The 26,585-nt window shown below is 39.1% G+C and overlaps 1 protein-coding gene across 3 annotated transcripts in view; it reads left to right on the forward strand.

Moving 5' to 3' along the window:
• iqsec1b (IQ motif and Sec7 domain ArfGEF 1b) overlaps positions 1–26,585 on the forward strand; it is a 178,684-nt gene that overhangs the window by 25,877 nt on the left and 126,222 nt on the right. For 2 of the 3 annotated variants that reach the window (XM_036530237.1, XM_036530230.1), the window contains exons 2-3: positions 12,218–12,247; positions 26,373–26,480. In XM_036530237.1, the coding sequence (XP_036386130.1) occupies positions 12,218–12,247; positions 26,373–26,480 (138 nt within the window). The remainder of the gene's footprint in view (positions 1–12,217; positions 12,248–26,372; positions 26,481–26,585) is intronic. The other variant, XM_036530231.1, reaches the window with a different exon arrangement.

Here is a 26,585-nt window from a genome sequence, read left to right on the forward strand (position 1 = left end):
TAAACTATGACGTAGGCATTGCTGAGAGCACCCTTCAAAGAGCGTATGAAAATGTAATGAAAACCCATTACATCTCGGCTCTCGTTTTTTTCTTGTTTTGCCTTTAAATCCTTCATCTTTAAGTGGACACATAACTGAAGTATAGACATGAGAAGACTCACCATAATAAATATTATTTTTAAATGTTTTAAATTTTAATTATCTTCTTTAATTACCATACCATTACCATGTCTCCATTTTTATATCAAAATGCAGGTGTGCATTCAAGTGGAGTCTTAATATCCTAAAACAAAGAAAAATACAAGCTAAAGTTATTGAACACATTTCCTTGTTGTTGTTTATAAGGTCAGGAAGTAAAAATAAATGTTTTTGTTACCTTCTTGCAGCATTGAAATCAATGCATAATGACGTGACTTTAATGGAAATAACTTTCGCAATGTTTCATGCATTTAGAATGTCCTGTGACAGAGAAGGAACTGAAGGAAGCTGAGAGACAGTGTGCACTCCTTTAAGAAGATTACAGTACACCCAGTGGGTGGTAATGAATCAACGCAGGACACTTAAACCATGGCATTTAGAGAAAGGGTGCGTAGAGGTGTCGTAGACATTCAAACACTGTCATATGTACTGCATTGTTGCAGATTATCTGAATGCACCTTTGTACTCTGTGGCACTGTGAGTGTGTTTCATTCCTCCGAACTGTGGTCCTCCCTCTATTTGTTTAGTGCTGTTACGCACGTGCAGCGCTGCTGTCTCAACTGGAATGGACTCATCTCTGACTAATATTTTAGGCCTCTATGCCTGTACTGAGATTTCACAGCTACAGACATCAGTGGGCGCTTTCTGAGGGGTGGCTAATGGCATGTTTGTGTGCGAGTGACAGCATTTTGTGTTTATCCCCATGGATAATGGGTAATTGGCCGAAAGAGGGATTTGGGTGATGTGCCCACCTCCTCCTGGTTTTTTTCTGCTTACAGTATTTGTGAGGCTGCCACCGTGTGTTCTGTTCTGCACTCTCTCTGGCTTTCTAAAGCCTTTCCATCATTTAATCAATTCCCCGTACCTTTGTGACTAAAACGCGTGCATGCATGTACGCACGCACAGTGAATATGAAACAGCCTTCCTCCTAGCCCAGTCCATCTGAACAGACAATATATAAAATCTCAGCATAGGTGGAATGTGTTGCATTGGCACATGCTGCTTTGGTAGAGTAAACCAATTCATAATGCTTTTGTCACAGTAATTTGAGTGGCCTCATACAGTTCTGTACATTCCAGTGGTGCATTAATAAGTGGATTTTTGCCATTTGAGAGCTATCCTGCTAACCTTTATTTGTCCTTTGGACTTCATTGTATGGAAGAGTAAATCGGAGAAAATGGGAAATAAGCTTATTTCTTTATGTTTTCCATTATTGATTGTTCCCAAGCAGTGGACCATAAGAATGTATTCATGATGCAGCACAAAGCACTGACCTGTATTACTTTCCAGATGTCCTCTTAGGTGAACAAAAGTTTGCAATATGGCTCATGGAGCAGTACTTGAAGCATTTTCAAGATTGCTTTATATTATCTAAATGTTGCTGGATATTTTCTAATACTGCACCTCATTCCTGACTGTGAGATGATAATAGTGGGCTTGCGAGGAAAAAATGGCATTTTGAAAGTGAGACTGCCTGAAGGTAATTAGAATAATAAAATGAATTGTGACATTTCAAAGTGACCTTGTTTTGTGATAATGGCTTCTTGGAACAATGTGAAATGTGACTTCAGTAAGAATAGTCCAGTATGAATACAGTGATTGTGTCAAGCGGTTTCATGGTTGGAGAGCCCGGAGGTCTGCTTTGGGATGACCGAGTTCCTGTAGAGTACCTTACCTGGTATTAAGAGGAGACCTGCACTGCAGCACTCTTAAACACTTAACTCACCATTTAGGTGTAAATTCTGAGGCACAGATGTATTTTCAGCCCTGCTGGTCAAAGCCGACTGTTTGATTTGTTCCTGATAGATGCTTTTAGTGACTTGACTCTGTCCAGGGTTCTGAACTCAACAACTCCTTAGCAGTATGACCCGAATATAAAACATTATTTATAATTATAGCGCCATAATAATAAAACACTTGTAATAATGAAACACTTAATGCAAGATCATATATTTTATGGATTTTATAATAATTGTCAAAATTTGAGCTTCTGATTTTTTTTTTTTGTTTAGGGATATGGAATGCACTAATTATAAATGAAGAGGTCAACTAGATAATTTCATGTATGGATCTTTTCCATGCTCATCTGGCACTGGTGGGCAAATATGCAATCCATTTGTATGTTTTTAAACAAAGGTTCTTTTCAGAGTCAAAAGGGGCTTAGTTTAAATACATATTTCAATTGCATAGGCTAGATTCAGCCTGACATCCATGTAACATGCTGAAATGTTTAGGAATCAGTAAAAACCCTATTGGCATCAGATGAAAGGCTGTGTATCTATTGGTCTCCCGCTGTGACAGTCATGTGCTGCAATCATTGATAAGCACAGTCAGACTCAGCCGGAGTTGTTTTAAAGAGTCCAGTGAGCACATTTTGACAGTAATGTCACCATTTGTGGGTACAGAAAATGTCCAGAGCTCATGCTGATGCAGCTAGTCATGCACTAAATTCAGCTTTACCGAAGGATACAGCAGCATGATGCTCTGTGTTCTGAATGACTCCCATTGATATCCATTTATTATTTAAGTAGATGGAATTGAATCTCAAGTATGAAAAAATGGACATTATATTCACTGCCATTTACAGATTTAACATTAGGGAGTTAATCATTTTATTTCAGCTCATAAGGGATAGACATGCCCTGGGGAGTCTTATGGAAGAACTGAATATATTAAAAAATTTCTCTTCTTTATTAATGAGTTGCATATAACTGTATGTGTAATAATTCATAGTTTGAAGAGGCAACAGTTCTACTCATGTGCAGTAAATTCATTTCTCACCTGTTTTCAGCTGGTCTATTTGTTTTATCTCATTAGTTGAATGGAGTGCTTAAGGGACTGTCTCCATTGTAAAGACATATCTGTCTAATGCTTACATTTACATTTGAAAACTATTAAACCATCATTTTGCATCAATCTGAAGAGCCATTTGCAGGACCTGAAACCCTCTTCTTCGGTGGACTGTGTAGAATGACATTAGGAAGGGATTTGACTGAAGCATATTTTTCCAGACTCCTCTGACGGGACGGACGCCCACTGACAGAGCACCAGCAATGCTGCATAGTAATGTGATCACCAGGGGACTGACCTGTGCCATTTTCAATCAAGAAGAAAAGTGCATTTGTATGCAGTAGTGCACAGTGCTTTTGTTTGGGGGCTTCTCACCCTCCAGCAACATACAAATATGTAGCCAGTAACCCCCTATGTGCATGAAACAATAGAGACTTCTTAAAGCAAGTTTTAACTTCTTTGTTAGACTTGATGCAAAGGAGGAACCTGCACGCGAAACATTGCATATATTATTGTATTACAGAGTAAATCATTTGCTGCTTTTTAATATCCATCTTCAAGCTTCTTCAATGTTTTAGACTCGTTGTGAGATGTTTCATGCTCACAGATTCACAGATTGTGAAGTGAACCCACTGTCACAAATCTAGTCATCTCAGCCTTCCCAGCAAACCCTCTGGTCAGTTAAAAAAAAGCCTTTATAAGGATTTCAGAATTTTTGTGATTGGATTGAAAGCTTGCAATATACTTAGCTCACAGAATTTGTTTGAAAACGGAAGGTCGGTGAGTCACTAGACTCGTCTTTCCTTTTTGCAGCTGTAAAGTGTCTGTAATTTCTGGCTACTGCTGTATGTAGCATTTATCTGAACTGAGGTAACCATGCCTGCGAAATACAAAAACATATTAAATTTGGCTGTCTTTGAGTCTGAAAAGGTCACACCAGCAGTGCATTTGTAAGAGACGTGAGAAGAATGAGATTCTGTCACTAAAACACTACAGTACAGGATGTAGTTCCACGGGCCTTCCCTGATTTATTAGCCCGTGTTTCGTGCACACCATCAGAAATGATTATGCAGATGTGGAAAGCAAAGGCCCCCATGAGAAAGCATGTCACTCTGTTGGGATGCCCCAACAGTCTGCTGGCTTAGCTTTGCACAGGGAGTCTGAGAAGACCTGTGCTGCTACCTTGCTTTTCCTCCCTGGCTGTGATGTATAGCCTAGCAGGTGGAAAGGTTAATTTCATTACCCTGTTGGATTAAACAATTGTGGTTTTATTAGTGAGAGGAAGAGGGAGAGAGTGAAGATTTGACTTCATCTGACCTTTAATGGGCATGGGAAATACAATGAACAGCAATGGTGGCTCAGCTCAATTCATCATATTAGGGGGGGGTACAAGCCATGAATTGCAAGGTGCAGACTGTTGGAAGATTCAAACAGAATGTAATACAATTCACAGGTTGAAAACTCAAATGAGTCCAAACATGGACTTTAGTTATTCAGTCTTGGGGGTTATGTTCCCTTTTATGGCTTATTCAGGACATCATCCTCAAGTTATGCTCACCAAGCAGTTGGATCTGTTGTGGGTTCTGTTCTGCTACATTACAATAACATAGAAGTACACATTTTGAAAACATGGTTTTAAAACCATACATTTCTTAGGTTTTTGAGAAAATTGGAGAAAATTTGTACTACATGTGTAATTTTAATACACAGTAGAGTTATTTTAATAATAATACAATCATTTCCAGCATCACTTTTATCACTTTTATTGACACCTGATGACAGACTCTGAAAAAAGAGCAGAAAGATGGGTATGTGGCAGATGCTTATGGGGGTAAAGGTGGCTGTGGCTATTGGCTCTGCTATGTATCCACTGAAGGTGTTACACTTAAAATCAAAAATCCCAAGCTATCGTAAACAGTTGTACATGATACTGTGCTGGTGCACAGATAAATAATGATGCTAATTAAAGTTGTTGCAAAGCTTTCCAGTTGACTCCTACGCTGCCATGGAACATAAGCCTTTTGAACTTGCTTATCCCCACAGGCAAACCTGTGATTCTCAAAGCAAGGCAGTTATTTGTAGATGTCTTGATTGAGATCTGTATCTGACCATGCACAAATCAACATGTGTGCAGGCTCAGGGTTGGCTTGCATATTCATCACCCATTTTAACAAACAGCACAGTTCGATGGTATTGTCACCACAGGGGTCTGATTTGAAAAAAAGTCTTTTGACAGCCTTTCATCATCACAGCATGTGGAGCCATGGCATTTCAACTTTGTTGTGCCAATCTGTTCTGCCAGTTGTGCAACGTTTTTTAAAATCTATAACAAATGACGACCTCAGTTGATTGCTTCATAAAACATGTATTTAATGAGCTCTGCACTCACTAAGGAAGACCGACAACTGCTGTCATATAAAAAAGTGTAAGGTGCTGGTAACTGTGGTAGTATGAGGGATTATGTTGGTCTCATAGGAAATTGAGATATGAGCCATGTTTTATGTTTTGACTTTTATCTCCAAACTCAGGATACAGCTGTTGATAATGGCTCCATACTTGTCCAACCATAGCATTTGGAACACACAGTTGGAAGGAAGGTCCATTTTAAACAGCATCAACAATATTATTTTCCCAAACATTACACTGTAGAAAAGAATGCAGTTGTGGTATAAATGTGAGTTAGAAAAAAAAGTGCTCAGGATTTTCAGGCCTTTCATGTATTTTCTGAATTATTGTTCTGAATATTTTACATTTACCATGCTCTCTCATTCCACCAAAATTCATTTGGAAAAAAACAGCTGGCAATAATACTCTGCTAGGAGCTGCAAGATTACAGTTCATAACCTTTCGAAAGGTTACAGTTCAGTCAGTTGTCCTTAGTTAAAAGGACTCATTTTAGTCAAAGGATATATGAGGCTATACATGGTATGAAAATCAGGATGCAGAGATACACATATGACACACATGCTGCTGTACAAAAAAAACCTAGAATAGAGCTCTATGAATTAACAACAGATAGAAATAGTTGCTGTGGTGTTTCACATAGAATACAAAATTCTCAGAGCATTTTGAGGTCTGTAAATAAAAGTTCACGAAAACATTGGCAAAGGATGAAATCAGAGAACAACTTTAAAATATATTTATACACCTTCCACTGGTAGCCTTCAAGAATATACTCCCATGATACACAAATGCACAATTTATTATGTGTATGCAATATGTCCATATAAGAAAAATCTAGATGGATATTGCTAGGAGAAAATTAAAAACAAGAATTGCAGAACAATTTAGCGTGGAAAAGAGGAACAATTTCACGAAGGAGCGAGGACATAGTTTTGAGCCCGCTTGGATATTTAACCTTAAAACTCTGGCACCTAATGGAATGAAAGTCCGTGCATATTTAAAACATTTTCTGTGAGTTAAGCCATGCTGAAAATATCACTGGAACTATTGCTGATCCCTGTATGTGTACACTGTATCCCTGGTGAAGATATGGTGAGTGCTGAAACACAGGATTTATGTCATAAATAATTAAGTCTAAATCTCATTTTAGAGTAATTTGGAAGTGTGACCCTCTACACTGTTTTTATTTGGCCCAGCTCAGTTCACCAACTACAGCATGAGATGAGTTTAAGAAGGGCAACAGACACAAGAATAATAGTTAAGTTATAAATACTTAATGCAGTATATTAAATTGAATGGATGACTCCATGTTTTACATTTGACATACAGTACTGGGCATTGAATATTTATTTTATGCATGTCTGGTATGTGTCCTTTTTCAGTCTGTGTCACATTGTACAGTATATCAGTTCTGTCTTGAAAATGAATAACAGATAGTAAATCTTAGCATATAGTCCATTTTCCTGACTTCATATATTATCTGATTAGTTTATTGTCAGCTTTTTGGATCACTGGATTTCTGTACAGTTTAGCAGTCAGTGAAAAAAAAAATGCTAAAATTGCAATGATGAGTCATTGCTGTGTCAGAGCGGGCAAGTCGGTCAACCTTTTTGTTCATTTAAATGCTGTGTATGCTGACAATAGGATGAATTGAATTGAATTGTGCTGAGTAATAAGTTAAATGACTCCTTTTTCTTCCCTCATTGCAGTTTAAATCTGTGTGTGTTGTCTCCATTTTGTGAAATCACTTGGCGAATGCATTTTTCTGTTTAGTCCTTGAATGCCAACAGAGTAGTAACAAGATATCCTGCAGAAATAGAGCATTGTTTTGAAATTTTAACTAAGGCAGAGAGTTTCCACAGCAACTGTCTTTCAGCCTGGGTTGGATATATCCCACTGTTGGGACCAGCTCCACTTGAATTTTCAAAAGAAGGTTGTGAAAAAGTAGCGTTGAAACAAAACTTTTTTGAAGTCTTATTTCATCATTCCCATGCAGACATTGTTATCCAGCTGAGGATGCTGTGATAGATGACACTGACAGCCCCAAACATTTTTAACACCAAGCACTCAATTAATACAAGATGAATAACAGTTTTTGCTTGGTTGAAAACCCAGTTGTTCTGTGAAGTTTAATTAAGACTAATCCTTCAACTCATTACACTGTAAGGCTGGGATACGAGCCATCGGGCAGGTGGGTATTTGGTGTAGTTTTCCCACATGATATTTAAGGAGCTTTTCATTAGAAAGCAGTTGACACACTTACAGGGCTGTGTTCAGATGTGTATATTGTTGTGTCTGTGTTGTTATTCTCAGTTTTATGGTCTCAGGGACTCTCCTGAGCGTTGAGCAGATGTTGGACTGGAAGGGAGGTTGCTGCCCCTCTGTCTGTTTTCTCACTGTAGAGAAAGAGGAGGAAATCAACAGGAAAGCTGGAATCTGGAATGTCTGAAGTGATGGGGGGGGGGGGGGATACAGATTCCTATTGCAAGGCAGAAGTGTGATCTAAGTTGTTTTTTTTTTTGTCTTGGACATATGGAGTTGAATAAATTCTGTGTATCCGTAGGTTATTTCATTTAAAATAGGAACCCACGTAATGTAACGTAATTTTTTGTGTAATATCAGGTGGAGCACACTACTTTTGCTCTTGTAATTTTTTATAAGGAAATGGAAGGATTTTATACATGTGTAATAAGTGCAAATTCCATGGGTTTTGTATTTTTGCTGTAGAATGGTACGTGTACTCTGAAGTTCTGCCATTTGTAAGTAATTGATGAACATCATTGTAGCAGCCACAGAATGATTTCTGGAGCATTCAATCTTGAATCTCATGAATGGGAAACAAAGCCATATGATTAAAGTCTCCTTCAGAGCCAGACAAAATGACTCACATTTATCAAGAATTATTTTGCAAGTGTAATCAATGTAGTTTAGAATTTTTAAAATACTGAAATGACCATAGTATATCCTCAGGAGTATGCTTTTTGTAACATTTGTGTGTCAGCTCTAGCGATATGTTGTGATGTATTTACTAACAGTAGTCGTACTCATGTTATGTCTAGTGCCAATGACGACCAGAATAATAAATGGTAGATAAAACTTAGGAAGTGCTCCCTAATAGATTTATGTTTATTTGGTATATTAGATCTGCTTTTTAGATCAGTTTTAGCATGGACTTCAGATGCACAGAGTCACGGGTTCCCATCAATCAGGAAGGGGAAGACGGAGGGAATGTTGGTGACGATCATGTGTCTGTGGCCTGTCCTGGGTATCATCCCACACAGGGAACACCCTTCCTCTCAACAGCCATAAATGACCAGCAAAAGTACAGAGCAGCCATCTTATTTTTCATGTTTTATTAGGAGTACGATCACTGTAGAGTCTGTGACAGCCAAAAAAGGATTTTATAATTGAATTTATAATAAAAAGTAATAGCACTGGATGCAGTTATAGGGTAGAAGAAATAACAGATGATTTTAATCAGCTCTTGTTGGCTCATGTAGTCTAGTGTGTCTTCTAAGGTTATTTAGTATGTGCTATAGAGATCAATGGTATTAATATAAAACATATTTTATTTAATTTGGTATTTTATTAACATTATTTAGTGTGGATTGACTGAATGAATACTTCAATCATACCCTTGTTTTCTGCATTATCTGCTGTGTGCTGTATTTCCAGTATAGAAGTTTGACACTCATAGGGACAAAAGGGAGTGTGTATGTGTGTGCATTCCTGTGTGCCTTCCTGTGTGTGTGTGTGTGTGTGTGTGTGTGTGTGTGTGTGTGTGTGTGTGCACGCGCCCGTGCCTGTGTCGTGTGTGCATGTATGTGAGTATTCAATAGCCTCTGCTATGGCAAACTGGCAGTTACAGTGCTGGAAATTATGCTGTAAATTTCTGTTGAATTCAGTGTGATATTTTTGCTCAGTTACAGTAAATGTGTCACAACAGCAGAGAAAAAGCAAAGATTAGCCAAGAGAAAAACGGTATGAACTGGGTTTCACTCTCTTCCATTTGAGAGTTCCTCCACACTAATTGTACACATACCCAGGTCATATGTGAACAGGAGAAAATAACTTTTTTAAGACACCTAGATAATTACCATGTGAAACAGTATTAAAGTTTAAATGTCAGCCTGCTAAGACCCTGAGAAAATTGTTTACCAGTCAATGTATGTCCTTTCATTACCTCATTACCAACTGAAAATGTCAGTGCATCTTGCTAAATAATGATGGACTGAACAGACTTGAGTTTTGTTGTTGCTTCTGTGATCTGCGATGTTAACAAGATGTTAATGTCCAATACACCTGTAAAATCCAGTATGTTTTAGAATTGTTTATAACTATTACCTGCATCTGTGGAAAAGTACTGTTTCATGGTGTTTTTGAGCAGTTCATTCTGGTGAAAGCATAACCTGTTATATAGTAATCATTTAAAGCTAAATATATATGACCTTTCCTTTTCTTCTTAAGATAATATTTTTAATTGATCATTTAAAAATATTGCTTCCTTAAATACAAATGGTTAATAGAGTATTATGTAGTCCTACTGTACAGGAATACCCAGTAATGCATTTCACACCTGCTGTGCCAGTAAAGGTGAACTTTGTTACCTGGCTGCCTCAAGTGCTCTGTGAAAATTTTTAAAGGGGTTTTGAGCAATATATGTCCCTTTTAAAACTCCCTTTCATGCTTTGACCTGGAAAAGATACACTGGCGGGGGTGGGGCAGGAGCATGTAACTCATTTTTTTTTTTAAAAGTGCCCAGATAGGGTTGGGGAGAAAGTGATCAATTCTGACTTTAATCCTGCCCCTCCTCCCTTTGAGCTTGGGATGTGGGTCTTTGCATTCTGTTAAAAGGAATACATTTTGTTCAGTCTTGTTCACTTGTTAAGTTGAAAGCAGGTATGCAGAGATCAGAGGGTTCATTACCACAACACCTTCTTCAGGACTGCCATGGTCATAGCAAGAGTCTGTGTTGCCTATTTTCTGCTTGTCACCCACTCTTGGGCAGCGAGGGTTCAAGTGACTCTCTTAACATGTTAAAGTTTTGAAGAATTCTAGCAGGCAACTGCTGTGGTATTGGTGAAAAATCCTATATTTTAAAGGGGAACCTTTACGTTGAAGCTCCATACAGCAGGACTTTCTCAGAATTCTAAGTATTGGGAAGTTATTCATTGCAGACCATTGACCACTCTCATTAGGGTAGTGTTGAGGGTCTGGTTTAGAGCACATCAGGAAACAGAGGCAGGCTCCCCCAAGCAGCAGCACGGGGGGAGAGAGGGGCAGGAGACCTATTAAGTTGATGCCTGTGGACGAGTGAGGAATGCTGTGAGGTGTGGAGGATACTGTCATTCTTGTAAAGGTTGACTGGGTACGTTCTTTCAAATGAAAGTGCTCCAACTGAACTGAGGCATATTAGATTAAACCCAGAAAAAAGTTCCCATCACAGCTTAAAGGTGTGTGTGTGTGTGTGTGTGTGTGTGTGAGAGAGAAGATGTCTTTCTCCCTGTGTCTCACTCTGTTGTGTAATCTCTTTCTGACTAAATTCAAATAATCCAACAGTGCAACTGGTTTGTCAAAGAAGTATCCCAGAAATGTATTTAGGTGACATTCCACAGAGAACGTGGCTACCCAGTGCTATGTTTGCATCTATCATTAAGCATATAAGAGATCTCACATCTGCCAAAAGTTTCCATTTTTGGAAAAGAACTTGCTTATTTCAGTTCAGTGTGCCTGTAATTTTCCATGACTGAAGTTTGGAGAAAGGTTGAGTTGTGCTAACCCAAGCAACCCCTTCTTTTCCTTAATTATTATGTACAGTATCAGGGAGGTGGAATGTGAATCGTTTCATTTGTCAGCCACAGAGATATTTCATAGCCATACACAAGGTTATTTCCTACTCTGTTATACCTTGTGTTACATCAGGAGCATTTGGGGTTTGTCTTAACTTGTCAGACTAACTGGGAAAATTAGGTGCTTTTTAGTGTGTGGGCCAGCATCCTTGGTTTCATGTGGCAACGGGTTCTCTGAATACAGCAAATTTTTCAAAGGCTGCTTCCCATTGGCAGGAGATGGTATGAATGGCCTTGGTCTTTGTTCACCGTAAACATCAACGTCTTCGATAGGGCTGTCTCTCAAAGGTAGACCTCATGAATAATGTAGCAGTGTTCTTCCGCTGCCCGAGGTGCACCAGCATCGGTGTGGATATTAGAGCTCTCCATCACGTACTGCAAGGGCTGCAGGCCTGCCAATACATTGCTATACTGTGTGGCAGCCATGGGGAATTCTACCTGGCAAAAGCCAGCGCTGTAGAGGACCCAAACTGGTTCATTTTTTAAAAGCAAATAACATTCTCACAATTGTTCCTCGTTGAATGTCTCTCACGTTATTGCTGTATGAATCCCAATATATTTTGCTATTATTTTGCTCCCTGAAAATAGAATTTAAGTCCCACCACAAAAGAATAGCATAAATGATGTTCCCAAAGTGCTTTGTTTATTATACTATGTGACCAAATCTAATTTGAGAACAAAGAAAACAACTGCCTGTCTCTCCTCAAATTACCCAGATGCCTAGTGATTCATGAATGTATGTAGCTGTGAAAATAGTAAATGCCTTTAGTACCCAAGGCATATCCGTTAGCCATTTTGTAATGGATATTTCCTTATGACCTTAACCATGATATGTCATATAATAGTACATTATTTCAAGTGACCTGTATCGCGCTTGTAACTGCATAGGTTAAGCTTGCTGCTTTCATGAAGAGGGTCAAGCAATTTTGCTCCACCTCGTGACATTCATCATTTTTTTCTCTCTTTCTCTCCGGCAGGTCTGAATGTGAAAGCTCACGAGGTGTCAGGTGTGTATACAGTTAATTCTGCTTTTAATGCCAGAGCATTTCCTGAGGTTGACCATGGTCACATTTGAATAGAGCTATGCATCAACAAAGAACGCTCCAATCTCCTTTCCAATTAAATGCGTTTCGTTTGATAATCTACATGACCGTGTCAGTTTGTGGTCCTCTCCATGGCTGATTTTCCGTGCTTTTTTGTTAGTCTTGTGTGTGTCTCAGACAGCACAGTGTGGATGAGCTGCAACTGTTTCTGCCCTGTGGGAGTCGTGAATGAGATGGAACCGTATGTTTCCTGACAGAGTAGAGATACAGAGCACACTGCTGTGTTTGATATGAAACGTCATCCAGGAGCATAGGCTAAGAATAGACACCGCATGCTTACAAACGTGTGTGGAGTGAGTGTATAGTGAATGTATGAAAGAAGGGATTTTAGGTAACCTTACCCCTTGCAGTGTTTTGACTAAGGGTTGCTTTGCATCAGTAAAGCAAAGTAATTTGGACTCAGGTTTGAGTGTTCAAATCAGTCCATCATAGTGCCATCATCTCAGTCCTGCCTGATCTGAGTAAGTTTACAAATGTGTTTATTGTCCTTCACCATGCCACTAAGTAATCCATGAAATTGTGAACACAGGGACACAGGGAAGTGAACAGAAGTGGTGCTGAAACTGAAATTGAATATAGGACATGTGAACCTATATGAACCTATGAATTTCACTCACTAAACTTATATGAAATTCCAAAAATTGGTCATTTTTAAAATCCTAAGCTATAGCTATTTTTTGTGAAGATTCTTGAAATATCCAATGCAATAATATCTAAAATACATTTATATACATTTACACTTCTGGCACCTCAAGGCACTTTATAATACCAGTGCTAAGATGGCTTATCTTGAGTGAGGATTTAAAAATGTGTATAGTCTATATAGGCTCTGACTGACCTTGATAAAGTGTTTCACATGAATGGAACCTAGTTAAGTAGAAATATGCATACCAAAGTTTAATATTCATGCAGTTACATCGCCCACAAACTGAAGATGAAAACTTCACACGCTGGGCCCACAAAAACTCAGCTTTGAACCAGCATTGAACTGTGTCAAGACCTAAAGCAAATGGGCTTGTTTGCATGAGGTAAAAATTGTGTGTCTTTAGGACAACATGGAGAAATACTTCAATTTAAATTGAAGGACTGCATTTGCCCAAATGTTGGAAAGCTACATAAAGCATAAGAAATGTATAATGTGAAAGTAAACTGGAAACATTTTACTCTAGGCTGGCACTTTCAGCTCTCATTATGATTTTTTTAATTAATTAGAATTGATCATATCACCTACAGCAAGGATTGTAACCTGGCTTTTATGCAGATGAGGCACTGCCATTAAATATATATATAAAAGCGGAGACTTCTAACTGGTAATTTGTGTTGAAATAGCCAAAGAGGCAATTGCATACCAGCAACAATGTGTGCAAAACTCTATGTAGATACTCATCATTTTCATCTAGATCCATACATGTTACAAAGATGTGCATATCAGAGGTGGAGTTTAACTATTCAAGGCTCCTGAGACAAAAACATATTAACATATGATTAATTGAAATTTGTGGTCTTCTTTGTTGTAGTTTTCAAAGTGGATTATTCCCTGTATTTAGGAAGAAAGTTGACAGCCCTTTGTGTTTTGTTCACAATCATATACCCGGTGTGCAGGATAAGTCTGATCTTCATGCCAAATTGCATTTCTGTGCTCCCACATTCTGATTGGAAGTCCCCTTGAGGCCCCCTTGAAGTTTTCTCCTTGTAAAAAAAAGTCTACAGGACCATCAGTTGCAATAAATTGTGTTTTCTGGAGTTAGTCAACAACTCTAACAACTGCAGTCAATCTAGGGATTTAAAAAAGAAGTTTTATGTTTTTGCATGTTTTTTTTAAGTCTGGAGACTATCGTACATTATGAGCCAACAACTGGAGCTAAATTATTGCGAGCTAATTAAACTCTGCTGTCATTAACAGTCATGAACAATTGACGTTGTTGCATGCCAGCTGAAACAGAGATTGCATTCAGTTGTTGGATTCTGAGGAAGTTGGAAGAGACAGTGCAGAGGAGGACAGACACCATGAGGGTGTTTCTGAAGGGAAGTGAGAGGAGAAAGACCAATGTACTATCATGCTCTGTGTTGTGGGGTGGAAAAGATTCCATGCATATTGCCACACTCAGGGAAAAGAGCAGAGACACAGTAGAGTTAGATCTTTACATCATCACCCTGATTGCAGTTGAGGCTCTGGGCAGGAAATTGTGGTCTGGCCTGGTCCACAAAGCTGACCCCTAATTGTCACATAAAACACAAAGGAAGATTCTGATGAGTGTTTCTCATGGTAGGAAATTGGGTTCAAGTATCAACATTCAATGTAATACACACCACAATTGTCGGTAATGCACAAATCTAATTCTATTTCTCCAGAGTGAGTGCGCTAATTTGTCTGAGGAATAATCTCAGTGGTGTCACCAGGAGGTGAAGCAGGTATAAGAGGAAATCTGTGGAGTAATGATTATTTGTGTTCCAGAGAGCACCGTAACAGAAAGATTACAATCAATTTGCTCGTCTAGTATTTCAGTCCATCGTGGTCTCCCAGCCTATAAAAGGCAGCAGACAGAGCGTGGGTGGATTGAGAAGTCCCTGGCTTCAGCAAAACAGCTGTCCTTCTGTGGTAGTTTAAAATTATTTACATAAACTCACTTTTCAGCACACTTCATTTTTGAAGAGATTTTTTACATTTTTATCTAAATTTGTGTTTTGGATAACCATTGATGAAACTGAAAATGTTAAGAAACTGAAAAATGAGCGGTGATTAAATACTTTGCAGAAGAACTGGCTGCTGCATTCCCATTATTTTCATTATTCAGCTCCACCTGAATGCTATCTCTTCCCTAAACCGAAGTCTCTCTTTGGCACAAGAGCCTCTGCCAGTGATAATGATGTGATTATTGGAGGCACCAAGATGAAAAGTGTTATAATGAGGGGATATTGAAGCTTGCACATTGCTGGAATGAGAACCATATGTTGAAGTTAGGGGAAACAAAGTTGGAAAGTTGTGTAGGACTTTGCAGACTCTTTGATGCACCCTGGCCCCTTGAAGGTTTATTCTGAGCATTTTGCATATGGTGATCTATTTGTGCAAGAACAGAAATTGCAGTATATCCTTTCAGTTTTTTGTATATCCTTTCAGTCCAGTACCTCTAAAAGTGTTTTGTGCAAGATGTCTTACCACAACAAGCATGTTATTCTTATGGTTTCACACGCTGCACTCACCTGTCCCAGTCTGAATTTAACATCCAATAACTGTACAAGTGAGGCCTTTGAGAGCAGAGGAATACAGTTTCATATCAGGATCGGCATTCATTGCAGGCTTGTGTTAATTGTCTGAACGAAATAACAGCAAGATCAAGATTTGGTCATTTTTCACCCTCTATTACAAAACATGTGCTATGGTTAGAATTTGAGAAATATTTATAATGACAAGTTGACCTTGTTGTAAGGACAAAGGACTCTTGTAGCTGCAGTGTAGGGCATTTTCCCAGAATCTATTTGTAGGAAATGTGTGTGTGATGTGTAGTGTTTTATAACGCTGTGTTCAAGATCACAAATATGTCATGACTGTCATGACTGTGCAGTATAGACCCAGGGCTATATTACTGACGTGAGTAATACTACTTAGCTCAAACAAATCACACCATTGTAAGAAAATAAATTGACCATGCCTTGACAGTGACCTGTTTTGCGTATATTTCGTTGTATTTGGTATTCGTTGCATGACACATTGTATAAGCGCATAACATGCATAGCCTTATTCATTGATATTTTACTGCTGATACATTGACCGACACCAGCCTCCCTGAGGTGTGCTTCTCTAATCTGTCCTCAGTATGAATTGCCTGGGACCCTGTAGATGATGCCAAAATCAGATTGCTCACTACATCATGATTCAATAAAAGCTTTGAACAATTGTAATCTGTTGGCTTCTGTGCAAATGTAGAATAATGTTTTTGACTGCCAGCAAGAGCTGAAGTGCAGTAGTGAGAAATTTAGGACCTTTTGTTGTGTATGATACTTAATGTGGGAATAAGCATTCCTTGTGTTATATATACACACATACACACACACACACACATTTATATATAAATATATATATATATATATATATATATATATATATATATATATAAAATGTATATGTAAATATATAGTCTTAGGGAATGTATTTTTAATTCAATTTTATATTTCTGATTTGCATTAATATATGTCAATTGTATTTATAATATATACTCGACCTGAACAACATATTTCTCAATAGATAATGGGAAAATACAGATATGGAATGTATCAATAACAAACATAGCACATATTTGTTTGCAACTACTTGAAAATCTATTTCATGAATATGACAAATGTTTTAGGTCTGCTTATATTACACTTACGTGCTTTGAACTGTCACTGATCAGGTTAATGTCACAGGCTGAAAGTTGCACATTCAAAGCTCACACTTTTCACTAACAACTAACTGTTTGAACTTAAATGTGACCTTGCAAATTGAATTGTATATATTTAGCTCAGCAAAGATGCATTGCTTATAATGTTCTTAGCCTCATAAATGCAATTTAGCCACCTGCCTACCCCCAGTCAATATAATTGAGTAAAAACATCAATATAATTGAGTAAAAGTTTCTGTGATAACATTTTTGTTGTGTTACTTTGCTTGCTGGTGCCTCTGTATGATAGATTCAGCATGAAATTCTGAACTGGGTTCTGTTGGAAACAAATTCAGACAAGCTCAATTGCTAGGGGAAGTTATTCGAACTGTATACTCTGTGACACGCTGAAGTGTTTGGAATTTTCACGACCCAATTGTCACTATTGTTGTCTTTTTTTAGAATTAAATATTTACACAGTTTGGGGTTTTCAGAAATAGGGCAAAACCAGTTTCAGTGTGAGATTAGATTTTTTTGTTGTTTGCTGTTTTTGATGTTTTATTATATGCTGGTAGCGAGAGTATACATACCATCATGTTTCTTGCATTAAGATGCCTCACCCCCTTCAACAAAATGGCCCCTTGTCCCATGGTGGTATTTGTTCCATTTCCTTTCATTCTTTCCTCTATGTCTGTTCAACATCTGAATTCAAGCCTTTCTTTTGTCCTCTTAATTTTATCAGCAAGGCTATTTTCATTTGTCAATAAAGGCTAAAAGCATGGAACTTCAAAGAGACCGATTCAGGCTGTTTTCTGTGAACAGTAGTTTCCTTCCCATTTAACTTACCTACATGGCTGTCATAATAGTGCTGCACCCCATTTCATCAAATTTCCAATATTAATACAAACCGACACCTTCCTCCATTTCGTTTTCCTGCAGACCTGCCTTTACCCTTTTTATGGAGCTTGCATTCTAAAGTCATAAACTTACACATTTGAAAATCAGGATATCGTCATTTGCACACCTTGGTCACACACCACATATCTGGTGAAAATAGCCACAGTAATACCACTTTGCATTTAAACCTGTCTGCTGCGACACTGTTGCACTGCTCTCCATTGTGTTGCTTTATTAGTACCTGCTTAATTTGTCCTTAGAGAGCAGCGCTGCTCTGGAACCCATTGCTGCATGAGGTGTATCCTTCCACATGCTTAAAAACACAGCAGGGGCTCTTTTTGTGGCAGTGCATCCCCTTTGGTGCGCTGTCATTTCCCTCAGGACATTTCAGTCAGGGTATGTTAGCTTCCAATGCTGCTCATATGCCTCATCTGCCTGTCTGCTGCTTCATTCCTTCAGGACAGGGGCAAAGGTAATGCACTCTACTGCGATACCCATCACAGCATGGTGGATAGTATTTTTTTTTTTTGTCCCCATTTTTAACATTGTTTTACAGTGTTTTGTCCTGAAATGGCAAGTCAAAGTACAGTATGTATGGTGTAAGTGACTACTGGCTATGTGGGTTTATAAGTTGAGCTGAAGGCTTGAAACAAGAATTTCTGCAAGGCTGCAAACCAGGTTTTACAGTCCCAGTGCTATTTTGGGGCTCCTCTTTGGTTTCAGTCTCAATCAGGAGTATTTTGTTTGCATGCACTGACAGATGAAACTGAAGTGTATGTTACATTCTTCAATGTGAACACAGTAGGGGGACAAAGGAGGGGGAGTTTGCGCAGATGGAACAGGAAAAGGAGTGAGCTCTCAGCAGCCCTCTCATCCTCCCCAGCTTGGGCTCACAGTGGCCCACTGTGGATAGGGTCTGGAGCTAGTTTGCGCTGGAGGGCCCGTCTGTCACCAATCCAGCACCTGGTACGGGGGGGGGGGAGTGAAAGCTGCCAACACCCAGGGCGGAGCTGCCATCCCCACTCTCACAGCAGCGCCAGGGCCCCTAGCTCGCCCTGCATCTGCACCAGCTGCTGGGGGCCCCTCCCCTGCTCTCTCCCAACTCCTCGCAATGTTGGCCACCGAACAGCAGCTGCGTCCCGATATGCTGCAGTGATTCATACAGAATTTCACTTTTCCAAATTGAGCTTATTACTTGGTGAAGGCTCATTGTCATTAATAATTAAAGGCCATTGAAATTACTACTCATTTCTATAAATACCCTCTCCCGCAAGGACCATAATGCTCCGATACAGTACACACAACACAGAGAGGAAGGCTTCCCACTGTCAGCGAGCTGCTAAGTAAAATGCATGTCCCTGCAGTTTGTGCATGCCGGACGTGTTTTCAAAATTATGTGTGATTGTGAAGGAAATGTCAGAATTAACTGGAGATCTTCCCTTTACAAATACAGTACCTTTGAAATAAAACTGATACAAAGTGATATTTGGACAGATGATTCAGAATGTACTCAGGGCCTCTCCAGCATTAATGTATTTTGTTGGCGGCTGTTTGAAGAACTGTTTAGGTTCGAGGACATTTTTGCAAGGGGTATTCTTCATGAGAGTAGGATCACACCAACACAGCAGTTGTAGGAGATGGTCTCATTCATTCGTTACTAAAACCATCAAGTGTGTAACTAATGAAATTATTAGGCTTTGATTATAGCTCTTGAAATGGAGTGTTTGCACTTTCTGCACAGAACAGTTGAAATTCACTTATTCAAAATGCATCATTAAACGCACAGAAAAAATTGTCAGCACCAATGATTCTTGTGATGAAGACATATATTCTCATTTGCTTCAGTTGTATTGCTGTGGAGGTAACCTGATGACCCTTTTTGCCTTAGTGCAGTGAAATTATTTTGTGTTCCGGGTATATTCCTGTTAGATATAATTTATGTCCTTATAATGTATGATGGAGTTGAATTTGTGCTATTGTACATGTTTCCATCCTAAATGCTCATCATGTGGTTTCCATGTGGGGCCCAATACATTGACACAGACAACTTGATATCACACCAAATTTTTATTCATGGAGAGTATTCAAATTGTTCCTGAAGCTGTTGAAAATCATGAGAATAAGGAATATACTGAAAATACTGTGAATTGTCATTTTATTTTTTTAAAAAAAATGTGTTCATCATTATTGATTAATATTGAGTGACTGTTAATCATTAATATTGAATATTTATCATTAGTATTGAAAAGCATCCTGGAAAATAAGTCATTAAAAAAGAATTTTATCTTTTCTGTAGAACCACTAAAACATTCCCATGTTGGACCTTAGTAGTCTCCTAACTCACTAATTCACTAAGGATGTTTGTTATGAGGTGAGAAAGAATGATAAGTCTGTGATCCAAACCAGTTTTAAATTGATTGAAATGTCAAGAATTCAATGGGAGCATGTGTAAACACAGTACAGTGATTTTGTTTGGCATTTCCTCTGAAAAATGTATTTTTACATCTTTCTTTGCCCAGGATACTCATGCTTTCCTTTTTTCTCTGCCCCATGTTTTGTTTCAAATGATTTGCAAGCATAGCATGAGAAACCTTGGAGAATTGGGGGGAAACATTAATCAATACATTTATTTATGCTGCTGGTATTGTTTTTTCAATATAGTAATCTTGTCTTTTGAAGTAGTGATTAATTTAGATGTGAATTTCTTGGATTGCTTTTTTAATGGTTTGGCAGTGCACACAAATGTATTCCGTCAAGATATCAGTTGGACTGCACACAGGAGAATTTTCCGTCTACTTTAATGAGAATTTAGTAAGCTGTTGCTAGCAGAAAGCATCTTTGTTTACAAAGTAACCCAAAGCCAAGAGCTCTCATTCAGTCTCTCAGTCCAGTAGGCCAGCTGTCAAATATGTTGACCAATACGCATTTAAAATATGTCAGCCAAAGCAGAAAAAAGGCCATTTACAAATGAGTCTATGTTTCGGGCATATTTTCAGCAGCTCCATTGATTGAAGGCCAAGTCAAGCCAGAATGGAAGATGATTGATTTCACTTGAATCTATTATTTTCAGGCAATAACTGTTCAATTTACATCTATGACATAATTCACTGAAGAAGGGGTAGACCTGAGCTCTCTCTGTGTTTACAGCTATAATAAGCCAAATGGAATAGCTGATAAAGGACACAAAATGTACACATATACTATCCCCTCCCATTCAATGAACTGTTGATGTAAAATGCACATGTGTGCAGTACAAATGACCTATGTTGTAGTGTTGATGTTGTCTAGTGCTACAGTGATTTATGCATACATTGTTTTGAGATTCGTAATAATGCTTTATTATATATGATTGTGAAGACAACTAGATCTCATTATAAAGATGTTAAAATTTAAATTGCTACTTTTGATCACCTGAAACATTCCTTAAATGCTTTTTTTGTTGTTACATACATGAACTTGAAACCAAACCAAAGAAAAACAAGCGTTATTAGCCAGCATGTAGAAACCATTCTGGCTTCTGCCAAAACATTTCCACCTAGATACGGGTCCTCAGGCAAATAGCTGAAATGATGCCACAAACATATATGTGTAGCTTTTGGCTTTGTTAGTGGGCACAAAAACATATGTCCAGAAATTCATGTGAAATATTTACTTCTATATGCTCAATTAAAATCTACCATCTGTCTGGCTGTTGTCACATGAAAATTGTTGGAAATATATTAAGGGTGACTTGCTTGCTTCTAAAAAAAGATTCAGATTTGTGATTCTTTGGATCTGCCATGCTGATGTGACGCTTGATGTAATTGTATGATCTGTTTGTCGCACATGAGCAAAACAGTGGAGTGTAGCCTGCACTGAGAAGGTTGACTATCCCTGGAGAGGCACAGCACATTTCCAATGAAAGTCTTTCATTTTCACAGCTCCTGGCAAGTATATACTCTTACGTCCTGGAGGTAATTGTTTGAATAATATTTAAATTTAAAGAAGTCAAAGGAAAAGAATGTTTTTGCTTAATTAAATGTTGACAGTAATTAGTTTTTTATATATATTCAGAGATCCCTCAAGCATTTTGTGTACAAATACCAGACATTTAAATTTTATATATTATCTTTTTATCTTTATTTTATATTTAGTTTATATTTATTGGCTCTGCAGTGGAAACCTACCAAATCATGGAATCTGTATTGCACAGTATCATTGTGATTAGCGCGTAGGTGGAATGGAGTCTGGGCCTTATTGTTACGGGAGAGCTTGGAGGGAAGGAAGGCATGCGTTGTCATGGCTTAGCCCTCTGTACCCGAGCCATCTCTTCTCGGTGTCATGCACACGGCCGCTGTGCAGCGGTGCGAGATTGCATTGCTAGATGAGGTGAGCTTGTATTACTACACTGATTTAAAAGAAGTGTGCCGTCAGCCAGCTTTCAAAACCAGTGTCTCATATTGGAAGCGATGTTCACTGGGCACGGCGCATGACACTTGGGTGAGCCTCTGTGTTTAACAAAGAGGAAGAAGGCCTATTGGGCAAATGAACAAACTTCACTTCAAATCAGTTAAAAGAGCGCATTAGCGCTCAAAGCCCGACCTTCCTTTCATTGCGAAGAGCAACATGGTCAATGAATCTGCTGGCAGAGAGAAATAAACGGATGGTACAGATTTCGTTATCAATATTTCAAGGTCACGTTTTCCCACTTCATGGGTCAAAGAAGCTATTTCATGAAATGTCAAATCAATCAATGGATGTCAATGGACCCAAATAGCTTGAACTAATTGCAATTTACCCTTGGTTTTCAGGGTCACTCTCATCAGACCAGTTTGGGAGAACCAGGCTTCAAAGGCCTTTGCTAGAAGTTAAAAGGGCACCTACTGTAAGGTCAATGCAATCAACACTGTTGTTCTATCATTGAAGATATAGTATGTGTCTAATTGGAACTTAACATTATTGTCAATCTTTCTGAAAGACAATATACATTTGAAAATGAAACCCAAGGAAAGTCTTTTTGGACATACTAAACCTAGTTCTGTAGGTGGCCTTTACAAGCCTGGTTGATAAATGTTTGGCACTGTACATTCTGCCAAAAATATTTTCTGAGTTCATGTTTTTCAGAGAGTGATTCCAGGAGCCCTTTTAGGTGACAATATAAAAATGCCCTAAGCAAAAATAATGTGATTTGTTTGCGTGGAGGAAGGGCAGAGACGTCAAATGCTATGCCATCCGACTGGATTTAATGAGCTTGCATTCAGCGCAAGAATCTTTGTCAGGTGATGTTTGCTTGAACAATTGCACCATGTGTCAGGAAAAAAAGTTGTCTGCTTATGCTGTTGAAGGTCATTTTTCTGGAGGGGGAGGGAGAGTAGAGTTACAGAAGTTCTGTTTATTTTAGATGTGGCTTTGGAATAATATACTGGAGTGCATAGTGGTGTTGCCAAGTACAATTAGTCCTTGAATCCTCTAATCTGAGGCTGGCATTGTGCTTTTGCAAGCTGTTAGATATATTTGATGTTACGGACCAAGGGTGTTTTGGTGATCTCAGTTATGTAACACAGAACCTGCTCTCCAGCGATAACAGGAGGCTTATATGGGAAACAAGTAGAAATCTCCATAGGACTTAACCCAATGGCATGGGGGATTATTATCTGGGAGCTGGGGGGGTCACAGAGAAGCAAAGCTTGTTAGTCCTCCACTTGCATTTGCTCATAAGACCCACTAGTTTAACATGGCCCTAAAACAGAGATTACTCACATCACAGTCACATCTGGCATTTTGTATTAACAGTGGTAATGTTTTCCTTTAGTCATGATGCTGAAGTTAACTTATTTTAGCTCATGTATTTGTTACACAATTCAAAAACTCATAACACTGGGAAGGGATAAAATCTGAATAATTCATGTTTCTCTGAGCTTAACACTCTGCCACTGCAAAAAAGGAAAAAGAAATAACATTAGCATTTGGAAATTAATAATTTAGTATGAAGAAACAGCAAGAGTATGGAATGAGACTGTTCGGTTAGCTCCTACTATTAGTCATGTATTGTACAAGAATTAAAGGAGCTTTTTCCCTCAGATGTGAAATACGTGTTTTTTTTTTAAAGATGTCAGGGGCTCCATTAGCCTAAATGATGTAATGCTGTAATGATCACCGCCACATAATACAACATTGAAGCATCTAGGAACCCATGTGCTATTGGCTACTTATCAACAGAATTCCCTAAAGGATAATGTGAACCAGAAAAAAATGATGAAAACATGGACTCATATTGTGATATTGTTTTTGAAGATCATGCCTGTTTCACAGCCACAAATATGCGTAGCCTTAGAAGAAGTGCCGAAATCAAGGGCAGAGCAGTGGAATCAAAGGCTTTCAGCATGGAAGGCTAACTACACAATGCGGCATGTTATCAGAAGTGCAAATCAAAGGACCACAAGTCTCTTTTCTGTCCTTAGCCTGCCACACTTTCAAATGGAGAGCGCTGCACATTCATGACCTCTCAGGGCATTATCTCCATTCGGGCCTGCACTGATGCACAGAGTGATGGAGCCATGGAGCTGTGTTCTGAGAGGCCCCCAGTAGTAGCACTGTGTCTGCCGGTTTCGCCCATGAGGGAGGGCAGCTGCCACAAATGTTTTTCCCAGACTGAGGTCAAAGAAAGCTCAACAAAGCAGTGTTAGGCACTGAATACCACCACCTTGCATGTGCTCTGGCTTCTGGCTCTCGCAGGAGAGAATCATGTCTCAGGAAATGTCACTGTTGAAAGGGTCCGATGCACACTGATCTCAACCCTGATGTTGTTTATCTGGCTGTAGATGATCTACCACCTCATTAGTGGAGCAGGGATGCACATAGGTATAGTGGATGTTGGGGTTCAGGGGTGGCAGGTTGTTGATCTGAGACGCCTTTCCTGGTTTCTTCGGAATGATCTGCTGATCACTGATGCATTACATTTCATTTTCCCGACAGTAGCTCTCACAGACAGCTTTATTAATTTGCTCTGGTAGCAACTTGCTCTGGCAATAATAATTACTCCAGGAGAGTATGGTCATATCCTTTCTTGAATTAATTTAAATGACCTGTTCAAAATGGCTGAAGTCTTGCCCAGCTCGGATGGTTTCAAAATCATTGGTTTGAATAGTCTTTATCAGTTCACTTTATATTAATATACTTTCCACAGTGCATCAAAGGTTTTTATGACTTCATATACCTTTAGTTAAGTATTCCCTGATGTCCACGCGGAAACATTAACATTCACACTAGTAATGTAGCCTCTACAGATTCTGCTCTCATTTCAAAATATCTCAATGTGCATCTTGTAAAGTATTAATGTAGAAATAATGTGTGTGTGTGTGTGTGTGTGTGTGTGGCGGAAGGCAGATATTGAACAGCTAGCCCATTCTTGGTGAAGCTTGCCTGTTTTCCAATGAGGGAACCAAGGTTTTCTTACAGTACACTGACATGCTATACTCAGTTGATAAATTTTGATGATACTTGTCAGATTTGATATTAAGAAGCCCACTAACTAGCTAATTGGACAGTTATAACCATTCTTTGTGGAAGCCATTTTGAGCAGCTGTCCAGCTTCACAGTATTCACAGTAATTTACCTAACCTGACATTTCTCTGAATGTAATTAGTAGCTTTGGTATATATAGTGGCAGTGATTTAGGTCACGGAAATTTAATTAATAATGTTACATGAGGTTGAACTTAAAAGTAACGATTGTTCTCAGATGCGCACCAAAATCACAACAGTTCTGGGGGAGGCGGGACATAGACTAGGTTGTTATGGGAGGAACGAGTGCTTCTGAAAGGGGACAGGTGACGGATTTGGGTGTGGCGCTGCTAATCCTGACGACATCATCTGTCATGGCTGCCTCAGGAGAGCCGTCCTGACTCCCCTGAGCACATTATTGTTGTCTGCCAGTCAGCGTCAGTCTGAGCAAATTCGCTTGATGACATGTGGCTGCTTCTCCCATTACTCACGCTGCTGCAGCAATTAGACTCCTGGAGCTGATACGAGTGCTGCATTTAAGTCCGCCCCCCCCAGGCCACTGTATATGGCCCCTGGCACTCTACTGCCGCCTGGGCGTTACAGCGAGGTTACTTCATTCTTCCACTGTTGCCTGCCTTCTTAAAGCAGCACATTGACCTGTTCACCAGTCTCTCGCCTGTGTCAGGCTGAAACCCCCTTGGTTGTGTTAGGCAGAGCTTCACGTAATTTTCCGAAAATCTGCGACATTCACATACTCCTTCCCTGACTGTATCCCTTTGCTCCACATTTTGGCATTCAGCCGGCTTGCAGGGCTCCCCCTGCTCATTTGAAGTCATTGAAATGCGAAGCGCGCCAGATGAAAATAATGAATAATTTCTTTTTCATGAATGCCTTGGTCAGCTGAATAGACTGTGTGGGCTGAGGGCTTTGGTACTGGTCTGTACAGTGATTTCTATCAAGTACAAATGCATGGCCTCTCACTCTCCAGGGATGACTAATGCTCCTTTCATTATCCCACTTGATTGCTGTTGGAATACTGTGAATTACACTTGTCTATGAACAGTAAGTATTGGCATCATTTTAAATGGAGGAACACCAGAGATACGTTTATGCTTCTACAACTGAACAATATGGAGTCATGACTTCAATTTGTCAGGGCACTGCAGAGTGATCTTTTTTTCATGCTTTTCTATCTGCTGTGTATTTGATCTGGGGTGGGTGTTTGTCCCTATATGCTGTGCTAAAACAATCATCTATGCATTGAAACATTTGTTTCTCCCTCTCTCTTTGAAGGCGGCACGCTTCTTTACCTATCGAAGTCACAGAAAGCCCCGGCAACCTTATTACTCCACTGTGTAGAAGAACATACCCCTGTCGTCAATGGAAGTCTGCATCATTTGGGTAAATCTATGGGTTTCCTTTCAATTTTTGTGTTGGTTTTGCTATAGTGGTATGTTTATGTCCTCTGACACATGCCATTGCTACTTTTGGGATCTTCTTGGTGGA

Source organism: Megalops cyprinoides, chromosome 6, assembly GCF_013368585.1.
Source record: "Megalops cyprinoides isolate fMegCyp1 chromosome 6, fMegCyp1.pri, whole genome shotgun sequence".
NCBI lineage: Eukaryota > Metazoa > Chordata > Actinopteri > Elopiformes > Megalopidae > Megalops > Megalops cyprinoides.